The sequence below is a fragment of the Brachycentrus maculatus genome, unplaced genomic scaffold (genome assembly GCF_059751285.1).
Source record: "Brachycentrus maculatus isolate JH-2025_06_01 unplaced genomic scaffold, ASM5975128v1 h1tg000105l, whole genome shotgun sequence".
In the NCBI taxonomy this organism is placed as follows: Eukaryota; Metazoa; Arthropoda; class Insecta; order Trichoptera; family Brachycentridae; genus Brachycentrus; species Brachycentrus maculatus.
The window spans coordinates 340,001-363,749 of NW_028280859.1; the positions used below are offsets into that span (position 1 = coordinate 340,001).

Here is a 23,749-nt window from a genome sequence, read left to right on the forward strand (position 1 = left end):
CCTTGACTAACCCCTTCCCCTTACTTTCCCCTCTCCTTATTTATAGAACAATTTTATATTTTATATTTTATATGAATGATGGAAGTTTAACTTCTGAAACATGTAGTCTATAATAAAACTCAAGTGGTAAAAAACGAAGTGTTTTCTTTAATCATTGTAACATGTCTTACCACAAAGTTAATGCCGAAACAATAAATAAAATAAATCAATTGAATAGAATCACAAATATTGTTTGATTTATGTTAATTTTGCGCATTCACTAAATTATTCATACGCAATGGAGTCAAAGGGAGTCCACTGTATCGATACAATTATTTTATTTGTTGAATTATTATCACTGTCACTGTTTTTACTTCTTTTTTTTCCCAAAACTTGTGTGCACGATAAGGGAAAACACAAACCTTATTGAACTACACACTTTAAAAGAATACCGTGGAAATACAGCGAATATCATGATATTCATTTTGATTTTTGTGGCCCGTTTTTTCTTCGCATCTTTTGATAATTTAAAAATATGATTAAAATCACTCCGTCAATTAAAAACAGAGCTTTTTGCATAAAAGGAAGATGTGCAAATAAGAGACAAAAATATTAAAATACGAAGCAGTTTTGCCAGTTTTTTATCACCGGACCGTTCTTTTTTTCATTTTGTTATTTAAAGATGGTTTATGGATCATCCTTTTAGATGTAACAAGCTTAAAACATGGTACGAAACCCCTTACCGAAGGAAATAAGTCCCTAAGGAATCACACAAGGAAACACAGGGACGAAGAAAATCTTCCAAGGAGAAAGGATAGAGATGTGAGGGAGGAGGGACACAGTTTTTCATCAACTTTTATGCTCGCCCGACATTTAACGTTTCAATAATTTCTCTCTTAATAAGATCCTGGGCACAGCACGTTTGGCAATATTTTCTTGAACTTCGCGTGTTACGTATTGTTGCTGTACTAAAATAAGTAAAAGAGAGGTAAAACGTTGATCACCTTCTTTATTTCTTCACATTTAAACCTCTCAAATATTCATTTATCATTGGTCAAATTCTCAACAGAATTAAAATTTTACAACGATTTTCAAGTCAATTTTACAACGATCTTACTGTTGCATTGACATAGAAATTTGTATTTTTTTTGGTTATTACAGAGATTTAATATTTTTATACTGTTAAAATATTTCCTTTCACTTTATTTATTTAACTTTTGTGTTACTACACTTGTATTTTCCACGTGTTCAACTCATTTCTTTGAATTTTATCGAAAATTGTTGTCTCAGCCATGCATTTTTACCTGATTTCACCATTTGTACGCCCCTATTCATTTTGAGGCACATACATCTGAGCGATCAGATTTTGACTGAATCTAACTTAATTTCATCTTTAGTTTGATAATTTCATGCTCTAATTCTCTTCATAAGGGTTGGTATAAGGACCCCATTGTGCACTGCTAGTTTAACTTCCGCTATAAGATTTTACTACTTTCAACTAATTGAAGTGCGTCATCCACTCTCCTTTCTTTATCTTTTTCAATATTATATTATCCCTAGGAAACATGCTTCCTAAATATACTGAATTATCTCCCTGTTTTACCGAGGACTATCAAACGTTAGTTAGTTAAAATGCCCGTAAAAAAGAAGAATTTATATTTTAAAAAATACCTCAATATTTTATTGGTTTGTGAATACATCCACAATATGTCTTGGCTAACCCTCTTAAACTGTATTGGGTTTCAGCAAGGGCAAAATAACCATTTGGCTGCATTACTAAGGGTGAACGAGATAACCCTTTATACTCCAAAACTTGTTCTAGAATACACTATTAGCTAGGGAATATTAAAGTGGTATTCCTCCATTCCCTCTTTAGTTTGTTTGTTCAAAAAAATATCTGCGTTAGGGTGTAGTTTGTATATATATATATATATATATATATATATATATATATATATATATATATATATATATATATATATATATATATATATATATATATATATATATATATATATATATATATATATATATATATATATATATATATATATATATATATATATATATGTATATATATATATATATATATATATATATATAAATATATATATAAATATATATATATATATATATATATATATATATATATATATATATATATATATATATATATATATGTATATATATATATATATATATATATATATATATATATATATATATATATATATATATATATATATATACATATATATATATATGTATTATATATATATATATATATATATATATATATATATATATATATATATTTATATAAAAAAAATTTAACTATACCAAAGGGAAAAAACTTGAAAATATTTAAAACATGCATTTTTAATTCTATATTAACTCTTTTTATATCGCAAGTTCAAAATCAGATTTTATTTCCTAAATATTTTATCATCGCAAGTACAAACAAAATACCTTTTTTAATGAAATTGAAATGAAATACTTAACTTTGTCCTTAACTTGTTTAAAGTTTTGGGTTTTGAAAAAATGTTAAAGCAACTTTAATAAATAACGATACCCTTTCCAAACGCTTTTCAAAACTTAGAACCAATTCAAAACCGAAAGTAATAATACAAACCCTTAAAGATTTTTTTAATATATTCTCTCTTAAAAATCAATCTACTGTCAAAAAAAAAGGAATGACTGAGTAATTTATAAAAAAAAAACTAATTACGAGTGTAAAAACTAATCCGGCAACCTGTTACGTCTCCTCCATTTCTTTTCCCCATTTGGCAAAAATATTCTTCACACTGTGCACCTTCACTTACGTTTTTAACGCCCCATTAAACAATTAATTCTTATATCCCTGAATCTGATCCAAATAATTTTACATACTGCTTAGCACCTGATAATATGCTTTCTATTTAATTGAATAAGTAAAAAATATATACGTTAAATTCGTAAGTTGAGGGGTCGATTTCAAAACGCAAAATATCTGTAAAAATAACTCAGTCAAATAGAATTCAATTATTTTATTTATTGTTTCGGCATTGACTTTGTGGTAAGACATTAATTAGAATTTAATTAAATGTATTACTCATATTTAAAACCTTATTCATGAATATTAAGATAAATAAATTGAGCAATAATAGAAGTGGTAAGTATTTTTCAAATTTTGGTGAAATATTTTGTTTTTCAAATGCATTCTCCTAATTTAGCGTTTGAAGTTCCTTTGACCATATTTAAAAAATAAGAAGAACTTTCTCAAATTTCTTATCCGAGTATCTTCATCTCGAATCTCTTTATTAGGCTAACTCGCATTGTAAAAAGTTTTCCTTTTTAATAAAGACCAGATACCCAGCTCCTACATCTATATACCCAAGAAAGGTATGTACCACTTTGAGAGAAGTATAAAACTTCACGTTTGAGAAACTTTGGTCAATTGATCAAACGAGAACGTTATAAAATGAAAAAAGTTGACTCTCAAACAAATTCACTTATTCCCCTTTGATAACTTCCTATCGCTTTAAATGTTTTGATTGAAGGAATAATATATTTTGCTTTGGAAGAAGTTTGAGTAATTTGATTTGAAATATTGGAAAAAATCCATTTTAAGTGAATTTGAGAAGTTTTTATTCCAAATTTCTGCTGTCATCTCTCCGACGTCCGTAAGTCAAAAAGCGTAATGTGCCAGAAACGTTTGAGCTTTTCATAAAACTCTTTATTAAAAAGATAATATACCATTTAAACTTCAAAACTTTACACACCATAACCTATCAACGAACAAAAATGAAAATCTATTGAAAATACACGAATTTTTTAATGACTGAAAAAACGAAACATTGACTAATGGAAAGAATGAAGTGAGTGTATGTAGTCATTTTTACTATGAAATATGAAACCACAGCATCCATTTGTTTAATCCAAATAATTTGATTAAAATACTTAGAAGCGTTGAAATGTTTAATTATTTCAACCTTTACATTTTGATAACAAGTTATTTTCGCTACATGTGTGTAGTTTAATCTCATTTAATTCCCAAAGCTGACAACTTATCTAAAACAGACGTTATTATGTATATTTTTAATTCAAATATGGTCCTCAAATTTGAAATTTCACATAAAATACAGCACTTATATCCTTTCTTACTCGTTCTTTAAAATCTTGTTAAAAACTAACTGATCATTTTATTAACAAAGAATTAATAATTTTTAAAGATTTATGCTTTTTTACAACAACGTATTAATTTAAAAATCATTTAATATGTTTGAGGTTTAACTTCACATATGAGGACTATGTAAATTCAATTTGGTGAAATGAAATGTCACGTTTCAGAGGGAAGTATTAAGTACTACCAGAATATTCTGAAAACGTACTAAAATAATTCAGATCATAATGAGTGCACAATTCAACATTTTCAACACATTATATAATTGATATCGTCCCCATTATAAAGTAAATATGAATTTCTATAAATGCATTGACGAAAAATATATTTTTATAAATCGTAGGTGATATTTAAAAAAAAAACGATAAAAATTAGTAAGTTCAACTGAAAAAAAAAATCACATCTGAACACATGTAGATGACGAAGAATATAGAAGTCTGGGCATTTACTGGTTTAATTGATCACTTTACACACGTGTAACATTCACTAATTCTATCCGTGATTGACAACCATACTATTCACTATTTTCAACTGTTTTAATTATTTTTCTAACTCTTATCCGCACCCATTGGTGCATAGGGCACTGCATCGTATTGACGCAGTGTGATCTTAATCGTTACTCACATGAAGGCAAGGTGATCACTCCTCCGCTTTTTGGACTAGTCCAGGGTAATTAAATAAATATTAGAGTATAAAATCACTAATATTTATTTTCACCCTTCCTGGGAATTGAACCCGGCACCTCCAGCACGGTAGCTGAATACGCTAACCATTACACCATAGAGGCGGACGGTTTTTATGTTGATAATGAGACATATTTTGTTAATGAGACAAATAATGATGTTGAACGTTTATCCCAGTTATCGTGTAAAATAAAACATTACGTTGAAAGTGTTCAATTTAGTACTCGGAGAATTCTGACTCGTGTCTGCGATCCAAAGAACATCATCGTTGTGCAGTTATCTTTTTTCTCTGTTACTGTTTTAACGCTTCATTATTTTATTCCGCGCTTCTATTACGGTCCAATAATTCGAGAAAATTCCACGTTCCGAGCAGTGGACTACAAGACTATAGAGAAATATTATTATTCGAGACGTGCTAGGAATAAATTCGGAATATTTGAACTAACAGCTCCTTTCCTGGACAGTTCTTGCAGTCTGGAGATAAAATAATAAGCCTCGGAGGCTCCTTTCTTAATAAATGAATATTTTCTCGCTCGATGTCTATTATTACACGGCTGTTGCAGTTCTCGTCTATTTATTTTTATTGTAACATTTATTACCGTCCTCCGTAGACAATCATAACACTAAAATGTGGACAACCTTTTATCTAAAAAAATATTAAAGATCAATAATTATCGTTAACATTTCTTCTTCATGGGTTACAATATTTGTGATGATTGGTTTGCTTCCTTCGTGATCAGGCTCTATCCTCCGCTCGTCTCTTCAACTCGGCGTACCCGCTACAACGCATGTCAGAGATCATTTGGCTTATGTAGTTTAAGCAGTCGATAAATTAATTTTTAAATCAAGCAAAAAAAATTTGAGTCTACTAAGTTGTATTTCTGTGATAAAATAGTGATTATATAAAGATGAAATAGTGATTACAAAAACAAAACAAAATGCCAAACCCTCTACTTGTGGAACAGAAGACCTGTTGATGACAATCCGTCTTCTCCTGAGGAGTTATGGCGGTTTTCACCCAGCAATGAGCAAATGCTGAGAAGTTCCTGATTGACCTACACTAGTTTATTTTTCCTATTCTCAGCAGAGATCAAAATTAAAAATCTTATTAGCTTGAAGAAATAAAAACCCATTAATTGATCACATAATAAGCAAGGTATATATTAAATTCAACTCCTTTATTAAAAATGGTATTTCATTGTACATAAATTCTATTTTAAAACCTTAAATTTATCGTTGAGTTTCTCTAGATTATCTTTTAAACTTATGAAATACATTTTTTAATTACATGGAACCTTCAAATAATTTATTTTAAATATCTTATTTTGGTAAATAAGTGACTTAAGATTTGATGCCATGAATACCTAAGAAGATTATTACGACTTAATAAAAATGTTGTTTAATGCGGGATGAAAATAAGTACTACCATCGTAAAACAATAATTTTAATGCGAAAAAAATTCTAGCAGTAGTTAAACAAAGGGAAAACCCAATTCATCTGGTCGTAAAAATATCGATAACTTTCGTAACTCTGAAAAATTGCCTTGTGTATATTTTGATCACATCCAATAATAACGCGGGCAGTTTCTGTGGAGAAAACAATAAAATGGAGAGCCAATTTCACTTTATCTTTGATTTTACGATTCCCTGATACCTCCTTACTAACAATACAAGCAGTTTTCTCGAATCACTCAGCCGTGAAATGTATTAAGAGTCCGAATGAGAAAACTTTCACATAACGATACAGTGCAGCCAATAATACTTGACTCTGTCCAATGGTATATTCATTTTATGTCTGTTCTCCATATTGTTTGAAACAAAAGTCCTTATCCATATAATACTTTTTCGGAATTTACGACCTAAATTACCTTTCTAGTATCAAATATTATTAATAATTGAATGATTTACTGTATATAATTTTGCACAATAGATCCTCTAAGAGTATTATCATATTTCTTTCATAAGTTCTTTTATTACTTCAAGCATCCATGTTCGCTCCCTATATGGTGCATATGGAATCCAAAATTGCCTCTATTTATTTCATAGTTTTCATTAATTTCTAAATGTGAAAAAAAAATAATACTAATTTGTTTCGAATATTCCTAGCTCTATAATATACTTGATAATCCTCCTTGTGTTTTTCCTTTAAAGAAATTATCAAAAAAGTTAAATTTATATTTTTCTTTGCATTTGAGTTCTTATATAAAAGACTAAGTAAGCTGTATCAAACTAATTTTAATATCAAAAGTAAGACCTTATTCAACTTTTTTACTTTAAGTACAAGGTACCTCAAAGAGAATTAGACCTCCAAATTACAAAAAAAACTCGTTTTTAATTATAATAACTTTAAATTTAAATATTATTTTAATTTTTAATGTAACAAGAAATAATCTGTTAATTTTTTGTAAAAAATGTCTTCCCCTACTCCGGATTGGATAATTGTATTTAAGATAAAAGTAAAGTTATCCGTTTTTATATTTTCAGTCGTCTCTAAGTAGATAAAATAATTCGGAATAGTTCATGCATACATTTAAGAATAAAAGGGTTCTAACTAAATAAAAAGCTTATTTTAAACAACCATTGATACTGCTGCAAACTCGCACATTAGGCGACGTGTGGTTGAAATTATATGAAATTTAAGAGATATACTTTTCTCCCCGAGGGAATTTTTTTGTATCGAAGTGAATCAAAGTAGTATGAGTACAGGCGGAAAATCCCAAGTCTGCTAGTAACCGCTAATTTAATGTTTCTTGTCTATGTACTATTCCTCCTCCATGTCCTTTCCTGCACAACAGTAAGTTCCAACAAGCTGACTTCTTTTACTTACATATTTTGAATTTTCCCAAATTTATTCCAAGCATTGAATATATTTTTCATTGTTAGAATACTTCATATTGTTTTTCAATTTATTTGAACATTAATTTCTTCATAAAACCGCGTCAACATTAAAAGTCATACTTTTTTTCGACTCATCCTTTCCTCTTCAAAAGCTTTCCTCATCCCACCCATAGGTGACTATTGTGGACTAGCGCACACTGTGTTACGAGTTTGATCAACAAATCTGGAAGTTTCCATAATTTGAGTAGTGTGGTTGTCAATCATGGGTAGAATTAGCGAATGTTACACGTATATGGAGTGATCAAGCCTATGACGGTCGTTAGCCGTGTAAATGCTTCATATTCTTCTTCATCCTTGTTCAGGATAAAAAACAAAAACAAAAAAATTGTTTTTAATACTTGATTACAATAATAACACTTTTAATGTTTGATGTTACAATGTAGAATTACAATAACAATGTTATTCTGCTAGTAAACTTTTGTATTGTAATTGATCAAATGTTTTGTTACAGTTGATACATATAATGGCAGCCTTCTTCAATTCTGGCGGTTGGATAGAAGACAAATGGGTGCATTTCTCTGCATTGCCTCGAATGACGTTCCCCCAGCAGTAAGCAAGAGAATAACTCTTAACGTCAATTGTAAGTAAAACTATCAAATATGATTTAATATTTTTTATTGAAATTGCATCAGAAACCTTTTTTATTTTATTTTAAATAAATCACTTATTTACATCATGAAGTTTTTAATGTTAATAACTTTAAAGTATTTATATTTATGTATATAGATACATATGTTTATATATTATATATATATATATATATATATATATATATATATATATATATATATATATATATATATATATATATACATATATATATATGTATATATATATATATATATATATATATATATAGCTATATATATATATATATATATATATATATATATATATATATATATATATATACTATATATAAATATATATACATATTAAAATTGAAAATAGTGTAATAGTGTAAAAATTCATCATTGTCACTGCTTAACTTAGAGTTTTTAAACACAGATGTCGTCTTGTATTGAAAATATGAAGAAGCGTTTCAGTCACTTGAAACATATATAAAACTTTTTGAAGTCCTTATAATTTTATTGTGAATAATGGAATGAATAATAAATGTTACAAAGTGATAACTTTGACTAGACAATGAATTAGATCCGTGAATACCCAGACTTTCAAATTCTCGTATTAATAAACTTTATCTTAGCTGAGATATTAATAGAATTCTTGAGATAACCTGAATACGCTTGAGTTATTTGGCATTTTTATATGATTACATAATAAAATATAAACATAAATAGCAATATCTTTCGCAAAAGATTACTAAGGGGAGTTATCATTTTTTTTAATATACGTAGAGAAAATATTTTTTTTATATTTTTTTAAAATCCTTACCTTTCAAAAGCTCTTTGTTTTCAAAACCATATAATTATTTTGAAAAAAAGACTTATTTTTTCAGAAAGAAAAAAAAACAATTACGTAAAATGTTACCTGGGTTTAGAGAAAATTAAGTTCTTACTTATCGATTACTTGGGCTATATATCTTCTTGTAAACAAAATATAAATCAAAATAAGATATAAAATGGCGTATTCTTTAAAAGTGTAATAAATGGTTTTCGTCTGTTGATCTTTTCATCACAGAGCAAATGCCAAGAAGTAAACACGAATTGTTGTCAAAACCAACCATCTTACTTGATCCTTATATAAAATTACTTTAAATATAAGTAAATCCTTTCATATTATTTTTGTACATTATAACCACGGTTAATAACTGCAACAAAAAATACTCATATTAAATATATTTTTAAATATTACGAATAAGATACAAAGTATTTATCTGATATTAACAATATCATATATCCAATTTAAGATTGGCATTTTTTATTGAAGGTTTTTAATAGTAAGTCTTATCATGCAGATGTATTATTTTGGTCAGTATAAACATTTAATATTTTGAGAGCTATTGAATCAATAGACTGAGTAATTTGATTGTGAGGATTCATTGTTCATTAACAAACGAATGGATATTGTTGAGACTCCCTGAATAAACAGCTCAAGTAGACCAAAGACCGGTATCAGTATACCTACCTATTATAACTCTTAGTTATCTGGAAATTTTTACTTCAGGCACGTTTCTTGGGCGCAGTTTATAAAACCTACGTGTTTTTTATTTTCTGGAAAGTGTTGGGTGAATTTATTTTTCGTAGTCTGCCACCATAGGATAATATTTGCAATTATTCTCCTCTAAGCGCATAGGATGTAATATTTTTTTCATATATTTGTATTAGTAATGCCTTTTAAAGAACAAAATAAAACAATTTTTTATTTCGTTTTATCTTAAATACCTTAGAGAAATAAATCCGATCTTTTTTTCTAAATCTATTATATAGAACTTATTATGTTTCACAAAGATAAATTAATTTATAGAAAACCATAAGTTTTTTGTGCATTAACTGGGCTCACGACTTGTCACTGACTGGTCTAAGTAATCGTTTTATTTTAACTTGTGTACGTTTACCATTATTTCCAAAAAAAAAAAGTTAGCACCCGTATGATGTTATTAAAAAAAATCAATTTGTATTCATTAAGTATCTAAACACCCCATTCATGCGTGAGTTGGAGGTAGCGAGGTTTTTTTTCATGAAAAATGAAATTCTTGTGAAGATTAAAAAATATTATTTTAAAAAGCGATGATTCTTTTTTTAATTCAGATATATTTTAGAACATTGAAATGCTGTTTAATGCATTTAAATGTACTTAAAAAATTAAAAAATAAAAACATTTTTCTTAACTTTACTGTAGTCATAAATTATTTTATCTATAGTGTTGATATTGGTTGATTAATTTTAAACAATGATGCTTTTCTTTTGTCATCAGTTGCACCAACTGTGAAGGTGCCTAACCAGTTACTAGGAGCTCCTTTGGATACTGATGTCCAGTTGGAGTGCTATGTGGAGGCCTTCCCCAATACCATCAACTACTGGGTCAAGAACAGAGGAGAAATGCTTCTAGATGGGTTTGTCAATATTTCGATTATATATTTAGGTATAAGGAGACTCTTGACAATTATGATATTGTCAGTATTAGCATTACAATGTGCAAATCGTTACACCTCATGCAGTGCCTACTTTCAAGACATTCTGAGGTTATAATAATTTGAGAAAATAAATTGTCTATTAATTACAAATTTTTTTTAAACAGAGATATTTTTTTACTGAAAGATTTATAAATGGTGTTTTTTTAACTCTGTCGCTTTGGTTCGAATTAAATTTACAATTCATAATTTTATCGTTAGTTTGTTAAATATTGAAATATTTTATAAAACATTAACAGCAACAATAATAATGATACGTCCGAAAATATGTTTGTTTTCAATACTATAAGAAAAAAAATATATAAAAATAGTATATAGGAATTAACGCTGTGTAAAAAAATGTGTAAGCAATATATCACGTAAAAAGAAGTGTTACATAAAAGAACCAAATAAATGTGCTTTTACCGTTTAATTTTTTAATTGGTGTACTAAATACAATATAAATAATTATAAAAAAGTTCTGAAAGGTAGTGTAAGATGAGATCACAGCTCACAAATTAGATTTTTTTTAAATATGACATTTAAAAAGTTAACACAAATTAATGAAATTAATCTTTTAATCCTTATTTCACTAGCGCCATTCTCTGTGAGCGGCGAGACTCTAGAGTAGCTGATCTTCATTTTTGAACAGAAGAAAAACCAATGGCAATCAATAGCGTTTTCATGTTATTCTCTCTTTTTGATATGTTACAAATTATCAATCAGCACTTTTATTGAAAAGGCTCAAAAGTTATACTCACAACCTATGTTAAATATATTTATGATTAACTTAATACAAGCTTTGTAACATACATTTTTGCTTCGAAAGTGGAATATTTTGTAAGAATTATTACGGATTTTTTTAAAAATTTTCTTACTAATTGATTAGTGAGACATCAAATTTCTTATTCTTTTTGACAAAAATTAACAATTATTACAAAAAATAACTATGACTCAAATAAAAATCAATAAAAATTATGGATATTAAGTCTATCAGCATTAACATTTAAAACTTGTGTATAATTTACGATGAAATTAAAAATGTTTCGAGAGAAATGCAATGCAGAGAGCAATGCATCAATCCAATGCTGCGTTCTATGCAACATATGGTGCAGATAAAAGAATACTAATGCAAAATGGTGAATGATAAAATATTATAGCGAGCGTGAACGGGAGATTAGCAGCCAAGAAATGTTTGGCCCGACTAAGTCAAAGAAAACCGTAGAATTTGGTCATGTGGAGAGTCTTTATATACCCAATAACATTCATTTCCCAACATATGAAAGCAAACAAACATTTGGTATGCATGCCAAGTTTTTCGTGGTTATCAAATAGTGAAATTCGTGAATCGCTATTTTTGTGTACAGATACGATATAATAAAGGATTCTTGAAATAGTATAGTGCACAGGCAGACAGCCATGGACAAATAGATCAAACACGTAAAATTAAAACAATCATCAAGTATATGAGTTAACCATTATCGATAAAATTAAGAAAGATATGTTGTGATGCTTTGTATGTGAAACAAATGAGAGAAGAAAGAGTAGAAAAACAAATTTATTAGGTGAATGTAGGTTCTTAAATATAAAAAAAATGTAATAGGAAAAAAAAACATGATCAAGTATTACAAATATTTGAAAGTGGTCAAGTCAGCAGTCGAAATAATTAGCGGGTATGTATGAAGAGATGCATGAATGTGGAAGAAGCGAAGTTTGTTTGCAAAGACAGATTTTTATGGCGCTCTATTCTCTCTGCTTACCCCTCCAGAAGCAGCGTGATGGTAAGTTTTTTTTGTATTTTTTTTTACATTTGTGATCTTATAAGAACAACAACAAAATAACCATACGTCATTTTGTCAGAAAAATTATATAAAATCATGGTTTCAACCCTTGCCTTATTGCCATGTCAGCCATTATTTTGTAATACATCTCACAAATATAACACACAATTCAACAATATAAAATCCAATTTTGAGTACTCGATCGATGAAACATATTCATTATTTAGAACTTATGTGATACCAAAAAACTATTATTTTTACAGGTTTATTAACTTTATGTGAGTCATGCATCCAACCGTAGGTGTGTTCAAACGCGTTCCCTAAATCAAGTCGCTCTTAAAATTCTTGTGAAATGAACTCGATAGGGAGGGAATTGATATTCATTGAACTAAATTGCATGGTTTGTAATTCCAGCCAAATTGATATCTCAAAGTGATTCTCGGTGGATCGCAAATATTTATTTTATCATTTCCAAGGTAAATATGATAATTAACTAGCTAACCATCACGCCGCCTCTCTGCAGATGTAGGCAGAGAGGAAAGAATCCCCCAAGATTCCTTCGTTGCAAGCATTCTTCATCTCTTCCACATTCATGCATCTCCTCATACATATACTCCGATCATTTCTGGTCGCGAAAAATATTTATTAAAATAAAAAAATAAAATAAGATCATTTACAACAAAATTATCTGGTCAAATATAAGCTTAATAATAAAAATGAAAATGGTATTTTCTGGCGTTTCTCATGTGTGTGATTATAATCCAGGATTCGGATCTCACATACTAATATAAGAGTTTCTGCTTAATAAAAAGCTTCTTTACATCTCACCAATAGATGTCTCTAGTGAAGTTCTAGTGATTCAAGAACAAGGTTTCTAAATTGGTTCATATATATAGAACTTCCAAGAATTTGAGTAGTGTGGTTGTCAATAATGGGTAGAATTGGTGAATATTACACGTGTGTAAAGTGATCACTTAAACCAGCCTATGACGGTCGTCAGCCCCGTAAATGCCCAGACTTCCAAATTCTTCTTACCAAAAAATTATATAAGATTATTTACTTACTTAATCTATTTCTACTCACTTCATATTTTATACTTTTAAATTTTGGTAATCACCTGCTGAAGAACGCATGTGTAGTTTTCGAAACTAGTCGTGTGTAAAGAAATAAAACTCAGTAAGTGGAATACTATAAGTGTTTAATTTTTAAAAATCAACATGTATTCCACAAATTTAAAGCAAATCAATAAATAATACATTTTATAGAACATAAGGAATCCTTAAATTGCGTCCAGGCTCTTCTGTCTTCTCCCAGAACATTTGCGTCCTCCCGATACAGGCCCGCTTCCCGTAGTTCAGACGAGAACTGCCGATGAATTGCCAATCGTGGAACTCAATGCCACTAACGGGACGCGAAGCTATCTTGATGGATGCAAAAGAGCTGGCAGGAGACAGAAACGCTTGGAGGCAGTTTGTGGATTCCATATGCTCCATTTAGGGAGCGGGTGTAGATTAATAATAGTTAGTAGTTTTAACGCAATATTTTGAACAAATCGCGTTTCCAATCAAAGACTATGAAAAATATTTTTTTTTAAAGAAAAAAATAAAATATTATTCCGAAAAATTACAAAATCTCAGAAACAACCGGAAAAAACAATAGAATTATATACACGTTGTTGTTAATAGTACAGTTTAACACGTTAAGAAAATTAACTTTAACATTGTAATTTTTACTGATTCTGGTAAACTTGTAAAATTTTTAATTTTACTTACTTATGATGCCATATAAAAATATTTTTCTGCAATAATTTTTTGAATATCTTAAGGTTGTGTTTTTAGGGGAATAAAATCCCTTTTAATTCGACATTTCCGTAAATATTTTACTCCCTTTAATATAATCTAAGCTCCTGAAGCGTCAATTTGCTTCACTTTAAAAAAAAAGTAAGACCGTTTGCTCCAAATATTCCGACGCAGAATAAACACGCCATCTGAAATCTTATTATGGAAACAATTTAAACGACCTCCCCTCCTCCGAGACCGGCCCCGGAGACGGAGTTAGCGATCATCTGTGAAAGGAAATATTTCGCTTAAAAAAACATTGACATTATCCTGAAGGACATTCGGTCCATTTAAATGAGTATTCTGGGCCATGGAGTCTGCCGGCTTTGTCCGTACTAATCTCTTAATCAAGTGGACCAAACAAAATAAGTCTCCCGAAGCCCTTATTGTCCGCCGAACAAAAGCATACTTTACCATTTTTGTGTCTCACTAGGACAATTAGTTTATTTTCCCGCTTCTTTGTGGCCGCCATCTTTGTCTCGTGCGTTTGTTTCTGGTCACGAGTACGGAAAATGAAAACATCCCATTATTACGTTCATCTGCCCGGCGAGAATCTTGCGAGACTTATTACATTAAAATACGGAGCAATTTTTTGACTGGAGTTAAGGAAAGGGTGAGCTGAATGATGATAGGCTGCGAGTAAAACGAAATATTGCGTTGCTTAATAAACAATTTAAATCCCAAATTTTAACGCAGGAATGTCCATTAAAGCGGCAGTTACTTTAATCAACCATTTTTATAAGAGATTTACTATCAGATTAATTGCTTTCTCGGAAATATCAAACCGGTAATGTTATAAAAAAATATGGCGGGCATTTCCCACAAGAGTAATAAAAGAAATGCCTCGGATTGAAATTAAAACGTGATGAAAACTAATTTTTTGAATTAAAATCGTGTATTAATGTTAAGATGCCAAACGACATTTCGTTTTCATTACGTAATTTTAATATTATAATATATTATTGAAGTTTTTTTTTAACATAGAACAGCAAACTAAAATAAGATATGTGAAAAATTAAGGCATGTATATATAATATATAATATTATAATTCACTGGCAATGCACAATGGAGTCCTGGTAACAACACAGTAATGTCTGGAAGTGAAGCGTGGAATTAGAAATAGAAGGATGAAAGTGTACATGGTGCGGTCGAAATTAAACCAATCGAACGAATGTGTGGCAAAATAATTTAGAATAAATATTCTTATAATGAGATAAGGGAAGAATGCAAGAGTGATGAAAGGTGCTTTGAAATGGTTTTTACATGTGACACGAATAAACGAAGAAAGAACGGTAAAAGAAATACGTGAGACAAATAAAGTTGTTTTTATTTTAAAACATTATTATTTTTTGACAAAACCATAAGATATTTCCTCTCAGTGGGAACACAGATAAAAGGAGGAGAATTTTACTACATACAATGTTGAATTATTAGAAATTCATAAACCAATACTAGGTACAGAAACATATTTGAAGCTTTGAATTAATCTTGGTTAAGTTGGTTTTATATCAGAATATTTATTGGTAGATTGATGGGTGTATTTGAACGCATTGTCCCTATAATTGCTGTTTTAATGCCTCTGAACCCGATGGTTAGCAAGGACAAATTAATCCTCGATGAGCATTTAGACAAAAAATAATTAGCAGACATTTCTTTACAAATTAGTAGGAGATGATCAATCCTTGTCATGGTTTTTGTCTAGAACAATCTGCCCTAGCGCGAGCATAATGAAAGTAGACTTTTATGTTCATCTTATTTTATTATTGCTATACATAAAACAGGCGATAAAGCTCTGAGCTTACGCAGTTTTTTAAAAATAAATAAAACGCTTTTGTTACCAACCCAATAAGCATGATTAAGTACTATTTTGCATTATATTTGATTATTTTTTTAAGGAAATATTAATTAATCGAAATTGCTCGTAATGAAATATGTATAAAAATAGTATATTTATTTATAAACAATATGTATTTATAAATATTCTTATACATTGTGGCGCGTTTTATTAATTTAACGAAATAATTGAAACACAAACACTTTTATTAAGCACTTTTATTTTTTATTTTTTTCCAGCCTATAGTTTCAAAACATAGCTTGTCTTCTTCAGGGATGGAAAGATATATAGTTACGTGAGTAGATAGGACAAAGCACCGAAGTAAGTTAAGTTTGAGTTAAAGGGGGTTAGAGGTGTGGAGTTTATATTATTATTATTTTAAAAAATAAAAATAAAAATAAATTACGGCTATCATACCAATTTATTTGATTGTCACCTTGTCTTCAACCCGGATATTATAAAAAGGTATTGTAAATACTGAAATTGAATGAAAAAAAAAAGATTTTATATTCGTTCAATAAATCTCTTTATGAATAAATATAAAATAGTTTTATTATTCTGAAATCTGTTTGGATCTAAGTGGTCCATAGAGTACCACATTGGAACGAGGCAGCGTTAATTCAATTATTAAAGAGAAGGATATCAGTCCTGCACTTTAGATTATTTGATCTTTTAAAAACGTCCTGATGATAATAATGAATATTTGAAGTTTACGTGAAATTTTATAACGTTTTTATTTTATTTAAAATTTAATGCTGAGTGACATTGTATTTTTACCCTCATTAAAAATACTCCAACCGTATATATTTTCCCCTTAGATTATGTCGTATAAAAACTTATTCCATTTTGAATTTTTCTGAGAAAATTGGATATGGTAGTTTGGTTAAAAAACGTATTAAAATAAACGATACAATAATATTCCTTGCAGAACAATTGTACTCGTATAAGTACAACCGTTATGTGAAATAATTTTCTATTATAACTGTTTTACAAAACAACAAGTGTAATACAAATTACGCAGTAAAACTAAACAGGCATTATTATGTCTTACATATTTTAATCTGTAACCGACCAAATCCAATTCAATAAATTTAACATGAGTAAAATGCTAGCAGATGCATTTTCTAAAAATTCACGCACAAAATATAACAACAATAAAATATTTAATGAAACTTTTAACTATGATAGTTAAAAAAATATTTTAACGTTTAAGTTTTTGTGTCATAATTGAATAAAATGAGCTGTTTGGAAAATGTTATGAGGAAAAGTCAAGAAATGTTTATTTGTCTGGTTATCATTTTTTTATTTGTATCCACTGAATAATTTGATTTGATTTTAATTACAACATTTTGAGTGTGTCCAAATACTTGTTCACAAAATCTGGATTATCTCCAATTACAGGAGTTATTTTCATATTATTTTTTGACATCTCATCAAATATGAAGAAGAATATGGAAGTCTGGGCATTTACGGGGCTTAAGCCCCGTAAATGCCCAGACTTCCATATTCTTCTTCATATTTGATGAGATGTCAAAAAATAATATGAAAATAACTCCTGTAATTGGAGATAATCCAGATTTTGTGAACAAGTATTTGGACACACTCAAAATGTTGTAAATAAATTATCTGTTCAAATTATAAGCTTAATAATAAAAATGAAAATGGTATTTTCTGGAGTTTCTCATGTGTGTGATTATAATCCAGGATTCGGATCTCACATACTAATATAAGAGTTTCTGCTTAATAAAAAGCTTCTTTACATCTCACCAATAGATGTCTCTAGTGAAGTTTTAGTGATTCATGAACAAGGTTTCTAAATTGGTTCATATATATAGAACTTCCAAGAATTTGAGTAGTGTGGTTGTCAATAATGGGTAGAATTAGTGAATGTTACACGTGTGTAAAGTGATCACTTAAACCAGCCTATGACGGTCGTAAGTCCCGTAAATGCCCAGACTTCCATATTCTTCTTCATATTTGATGAGATGTCAAAAAATAATAATTTTAATTAAATCAAATTATTATAAAACTAGAATTAGAATTTTAGAATTTCAGATTTTTTTTGTAATTATTATAGATTTATTATAAAAGAATTTTTAATATATACACTATAACTTGGACAAAGTATTATCCAATACCTTAATAACCACAATCAATGTGTGATATTTAATTAGTTCAGAGAAAACCTAGAGGTAATGTTGTCGTAGATATTTATTTAACCATAAACTCTTGCGCCAGAATTTCTGGGTTCGAACTCACTGCCACAATTTCATGCCTGTTTTTATTAATGAATAAGTATTTTTGAAAATAATAAAAACATTATTATTTCTCTTTAAAAAAACTCATAAAACAGGGAAATAATGCACTTTTAAGATGTTATTTTGATTTTATGGGTTAACCAAGAGATTTTGGTAAAATAAATATTTTATTAAAAATTATATATTACTATCGTACGTGTTTTAAATACTGACCTTTTTTAAAAATGTAAAATTTATAAAAATAAATAATAAAAAATTGTCTTTAAATACATCCAATGGTGTACAAGTACAGGAATTAAAAGTATAATCTTCTTCGAATCTTTTAAATTCAAATTGGTAATGCTTTTAAATACGAGTCCGAAATATAATTGAATAAATATCACAGTTAAAAAAACATTTCATTAAAAAAACGCGCTAACTACTACACTTTGCAGGCGAACTAACCCCTTTCAAATGGAGTAATCATTTTTATTTTTTCAACTTTTGGATCTTAATTATAAACTTATCATTCTTAAGTTATGAGGTTCCTGTAAAAATATCTATTAAAATACTACGTTACGATAACTTAATTTTTTCCATACGCCTAGCTGTTTGGACCATTGCATTACTGTGTTGATTTAAATAACAGTATTACATACATAGTTTAATTAATAAAATATCCGTATTTAAAAAATAAAATAAAAACTTTTACTTAATAATACTACCAAACATGCTACTTATTACCATGATGAAACATTTTTCACTATTTATTTACTAATAAATATGGTCTATTTTCACTGTTTATTGACTGATAAATTTAAAGTCCTTGAGTTTATTTGTTAGACATTTTATTGAGAAATCAGAAAACCAGTTAGAGCTTTGATTTACCTTCACTGCATTTTTTTCGTTTCTTTTTTTTATCCTCCTACCCTTCTTCAAATTTCTAAAAGTCCTCTTAAAAATCAATACGAGCCAGACTAGCAGACAGCAAAATTACAAAAAATACGGGCTTTACGAATTCTTTAATTTTTCAACCGTAGCATTAACACCAACACAGACTTGCAATTTGTCACTACTGTAACTTTATAACTTTGCACAGCTCTAGTACAGTTAGATCACTATTACAAAGAAAGTTTTTTTACAGTTTTTAAAAATAATCCCTTTCAGGGATGAACCAATGTGGGGTCCTTTCCAACACCGGTAATTGTATTAACTTAACGGAAGTTGACAATCGCAAAATCGTATTTCTTGTTTTTGATATGATATTTATATTATGAACTTTTTGATAATTACGTGAAATCAATAACTTTAAATTGAAGTCATAAAATAAATTGAATAATTTAGTATTCATTGTTTTTTAAAATATTTTTTACAAGAATATAATATCAACATGATATCAAGTATCATGTATGAGTACATCTCATATATTGTACTTTATTTCATTTAAATTATAAGTTGTAATCATATAAATAATTTAACATTTAAAACTACATGTAGGTTTCTTTTTCCCGTATTATTTTTGTAACATTAAAATTTTAGGTTGTTTGTTTAGTAAAAAAATTAAAAATCATAAAATAGTACGTTTATTACATTTAACGTGGTTTCATATTTCACATACAACTTCAAACAAAACATTCAAAATTTGAGGAATATTTTTGACTAATATTGATTAGAATGATAAATGTCATGTAGTATATAAAGTAATCACTTAAACCAACCAATCACAGAACGAACGTCTCGTACATGTCCAGACTACAATGTATCCATTTCAGTATCAATAAAAATATCGATACAAACTCTTTTTGGGGTTAGTTTAAGTATGCATTAATGAACACAGATTTGAACATAATAAGAAAATTGTAATTAATTTATTTGGCTAAAAGTTTATGTGCAATGACAAAACACTAGTCATATGAATATTATTTATTCAATTTAAAACAGTTTTATGTAGGTACTCAAAATCATTCAAGAAAACACAAATAATTAATCACCGGATTAATTACCACTAAGTTAGCCGACTGCAGTAAATTAAGGCCAAAATTAAATTAAATTCTAAATTCATTTCGTTCTTCGTATGAGAACATTAAAATATATTGACAATTTGGAAGCAATTTTAATCCCTGGAAAGCTTCTCTGTTTACCGGTGGGCAGTCGGAAAGTCGTAGGTTTTCTAACAAAGTAACTTCAATAGAGCTGCAATCCATCTGTTTTCGTTGGATGCAAAGGGAGATTAACTATACACTATACCTACAAGTCGCACAGAGCTGTGCGCTGCAATACACCCGCTTCAGGCCAGACTATCGGGGAGATGTGCGAGGGAAGACAATCTGGCGGGTTGGATAATAATATACATAACTGTTATCTAAAATCTTCCTGCTTTCTTAAACGCGTCTTTGTTTTGTTAAATTAGTACTCATGCACACATATTCACTGTATATTACTATTATAATTTTAACTTTTCATCTAAAATCCGTACAATGTATGTATATATATATATATATATATATATATATATATATATATATATATATATATATATATATATATACACATATATATAAATAAAAATATATATATATATGTATATATATATATATATATATATCTTTATTTCTCTACGATTTTTATTCATATTCAAAATTCGATAAAAAAAAACATTTTGCTCATTAAATTCAGCATGGTCTTGACTGTTACTGATTTATGTTTTCATTCTTACCACGCATGTCTCACAGAGACGTAAAAATATAAATGATATAGGAATACATATGATATCACTGGGCATTTAAAGGACAAACGACCTATCACCGGCTGGCTTATGTAATCACTTTGTACACTTAAGTAACGTGCACCATCATTCTGCTCTTAATACAAATTAAAATTGTTTATATAGGTACAATATTAAATTGCCCATCCACTTCTTCTCTCTGAGAAATCTTTAAGAAATTTTTATAACAATTCTTCGGAGGACAAATTCAGTTCTTGTGTTTTAACAAAAATTTGGAAAAGATCAAAGTATTGTCACAATAATTTTAAATTTTCTTGTTTTAGGAGTGGGTTCAATTCATGCATTAAAAAAATATTTCATTTTCGTGTTTTACTCTTATTTTGACACATACTAATCTTTTAAGTACAAATAAAAAAATGTAATACATTTTACGAAATTTATAAATTAGGTCTTTCTTGAAAAGTTTTAATTAGTTTATTCAAATTAAATTTCTGGGTACATAATTAATTTCTGATTTTATTTCCTTGTACGTTCAGTTCTTTTATTTTTATTACCTTATTTAAATAAAAATACACTTGAAGTAAGTTTTCTTACCCTCATACATTTCCTATGGAAGAGAAGCTTTCTTTTATAATGCTAAAATGCGGATATACTTAGGAGACAATGATCTAGGAAGCGACAAACTCGATTATCCGGCTTAACTTATAACTAACTTTAATCTATTATTCAACGTTAGACTTTTCTGAGAGGATCAACTTAAGCATGTCCTTAAGAAGGAATATTCCTGAATTCGTCCTTGCTAATAGCATGTATTCACTAGGTATATTTACGGCTTTTAAGATATTTGAATAATTTAATATCATTTGCGTACTCAGATGTTCATATTTTGAACCTTTTAGATAATTGAAATCAGACATATTGTGCGTTTCATATCATAAAAATGAATTTTTATTTTAGAAGTTTAATTAACTTTAACAATTTTAAATCCAAGCTACATGCATCTTTTCTTCTTATTTAAATTCACTTGTATAATTGTAATGAGTTTGTAAGGGATTCTTACACATTGCTGTGTAAAAATCTCTTGAGAAGTCCAAATTACACAAGATTATATGATAACGAGTATGCAGATGTTTGAGTAAAGACTTTAGCGGCGAGTCACAATTAAATATCAAAAAAGGTGGTAGCATCAAAATAAGCACAAGCCGTGAAAGATATCAGTCGAAATAGGACAAAATAAGCACAAGCCGTGAAAGATATCAGTCGAAATAGGACAAAATAAGCACAAGCCGTGAAAGATATCAGTCGAAATAGGACAAAACATTATCAACAATCTAAAATCCCTGCATTTATAATGTAAACCTAAATAATATCGTTCATTTTTATTTAAAAACAACCCATTCATAGACGAGAAATAGATCACTATGCAACAGAGTTATTCAGAGATAGAATTTCTAACAATTTAACCATTGCATTGTAAGGTGATTCTGTAAATTGAAATGTAAATAATTTTTTTCTGTTTCCGGTTATCATGGGTAATTGTTAAAAAATATAGAGTACCTACATAGAATATTGTCACTTTTTTTATAGATATGCGTAATTCTTGTAATATCACAAAAATGCGATTGAAAAGGCTTGTAGATGATACCCGTATTTTCTCATGTAAGTCGAGATTTCATATCTACGTTTCGATAAGGTAATCCAATAATTGTAACCTGAATATAAATATATATATATATATATATATATATATATATATATATATATATATATATATATATATATATATATATATATATATATATATATATATATATATATATATATATATATATATAATATGTGTGTGTGTGTGTGTGTTTGTGTGTGTGTACATACAACCATTACAGTTAATTATTTTCATTAAAATTTAAATTTCAATGAATTCTTGACTATCTTCTATCTCCTATCTCATGTGTGGTACCTAAAGGTTCGCTTGTACAAAGTCACCGGAAAAGTTAAGAGATATTTATTATAATTTAATTTTCTCCTACCAAAGTTTCTCGATTAAGAGCCAGAGAAATTGGTCTTTTTCCGCATTCGGGAGAATTTCATTCCTATTTTTGGTTAGAGAACGCATTACGAAACGGTACTCTCTTTAATGAACTTTCACATCGGAATGTGCTTGTTGCTTTTTATGGGTCAATACCTATATCTCCCTTATAAAAATAATATTAAATATTTAAACATTCAAAATACTTTACGTACTTTTTATACTTATTTGTTTATGATAACTAAGACATATGGCGCCGTGGCGTAGTTGGGCAGACGTTCGACTGTGAAACCGGCTTTGCGGGTTCGGTTCCTGTCAATTGGAAAATAAATTCAAGAAATATTGAATTTCATTTGGTTTGGGTGTTTTTGGTGTGTTTTTCACATTTTCACTTTCTCTATCCTTCCAACCTACCTGCAGACAATAAGCCTCTAAAAGTAGAGGTTTTGCAGATTATTACTTAACAAACAAAAAAACTTTTAAAATAGTTTTTTATGGTGTTTCCGGTAA

At 28.5% G+C, this 23,749-nt stretch overlaps 1 protein-coding gene across 1 annotated transcript in view; it reads left to right on the top strand.

Moving 5' to 3' along the window:
- Positions 1-23,749, top strand: part of LOC148310100 (lachesin-like) — a 212,055-nt gene that overhangs the window by 181,941 nt on the left and 6,365 nt on the right. Inside the window, exons 6-7 of the mRNA XM_088258947.1 lie at positions 8,173-8,301; positions 10,599-10,737. Of these exons, the coding sequence (XP_088115073.1) occupies positions 8,173-8,301; positions 10,599-10,737 (268 nt within the window). The remainder of the gene's footprint in view (positions 1-8,172; positions 8,302-10,598; positions 10,738-23,749) is intronic.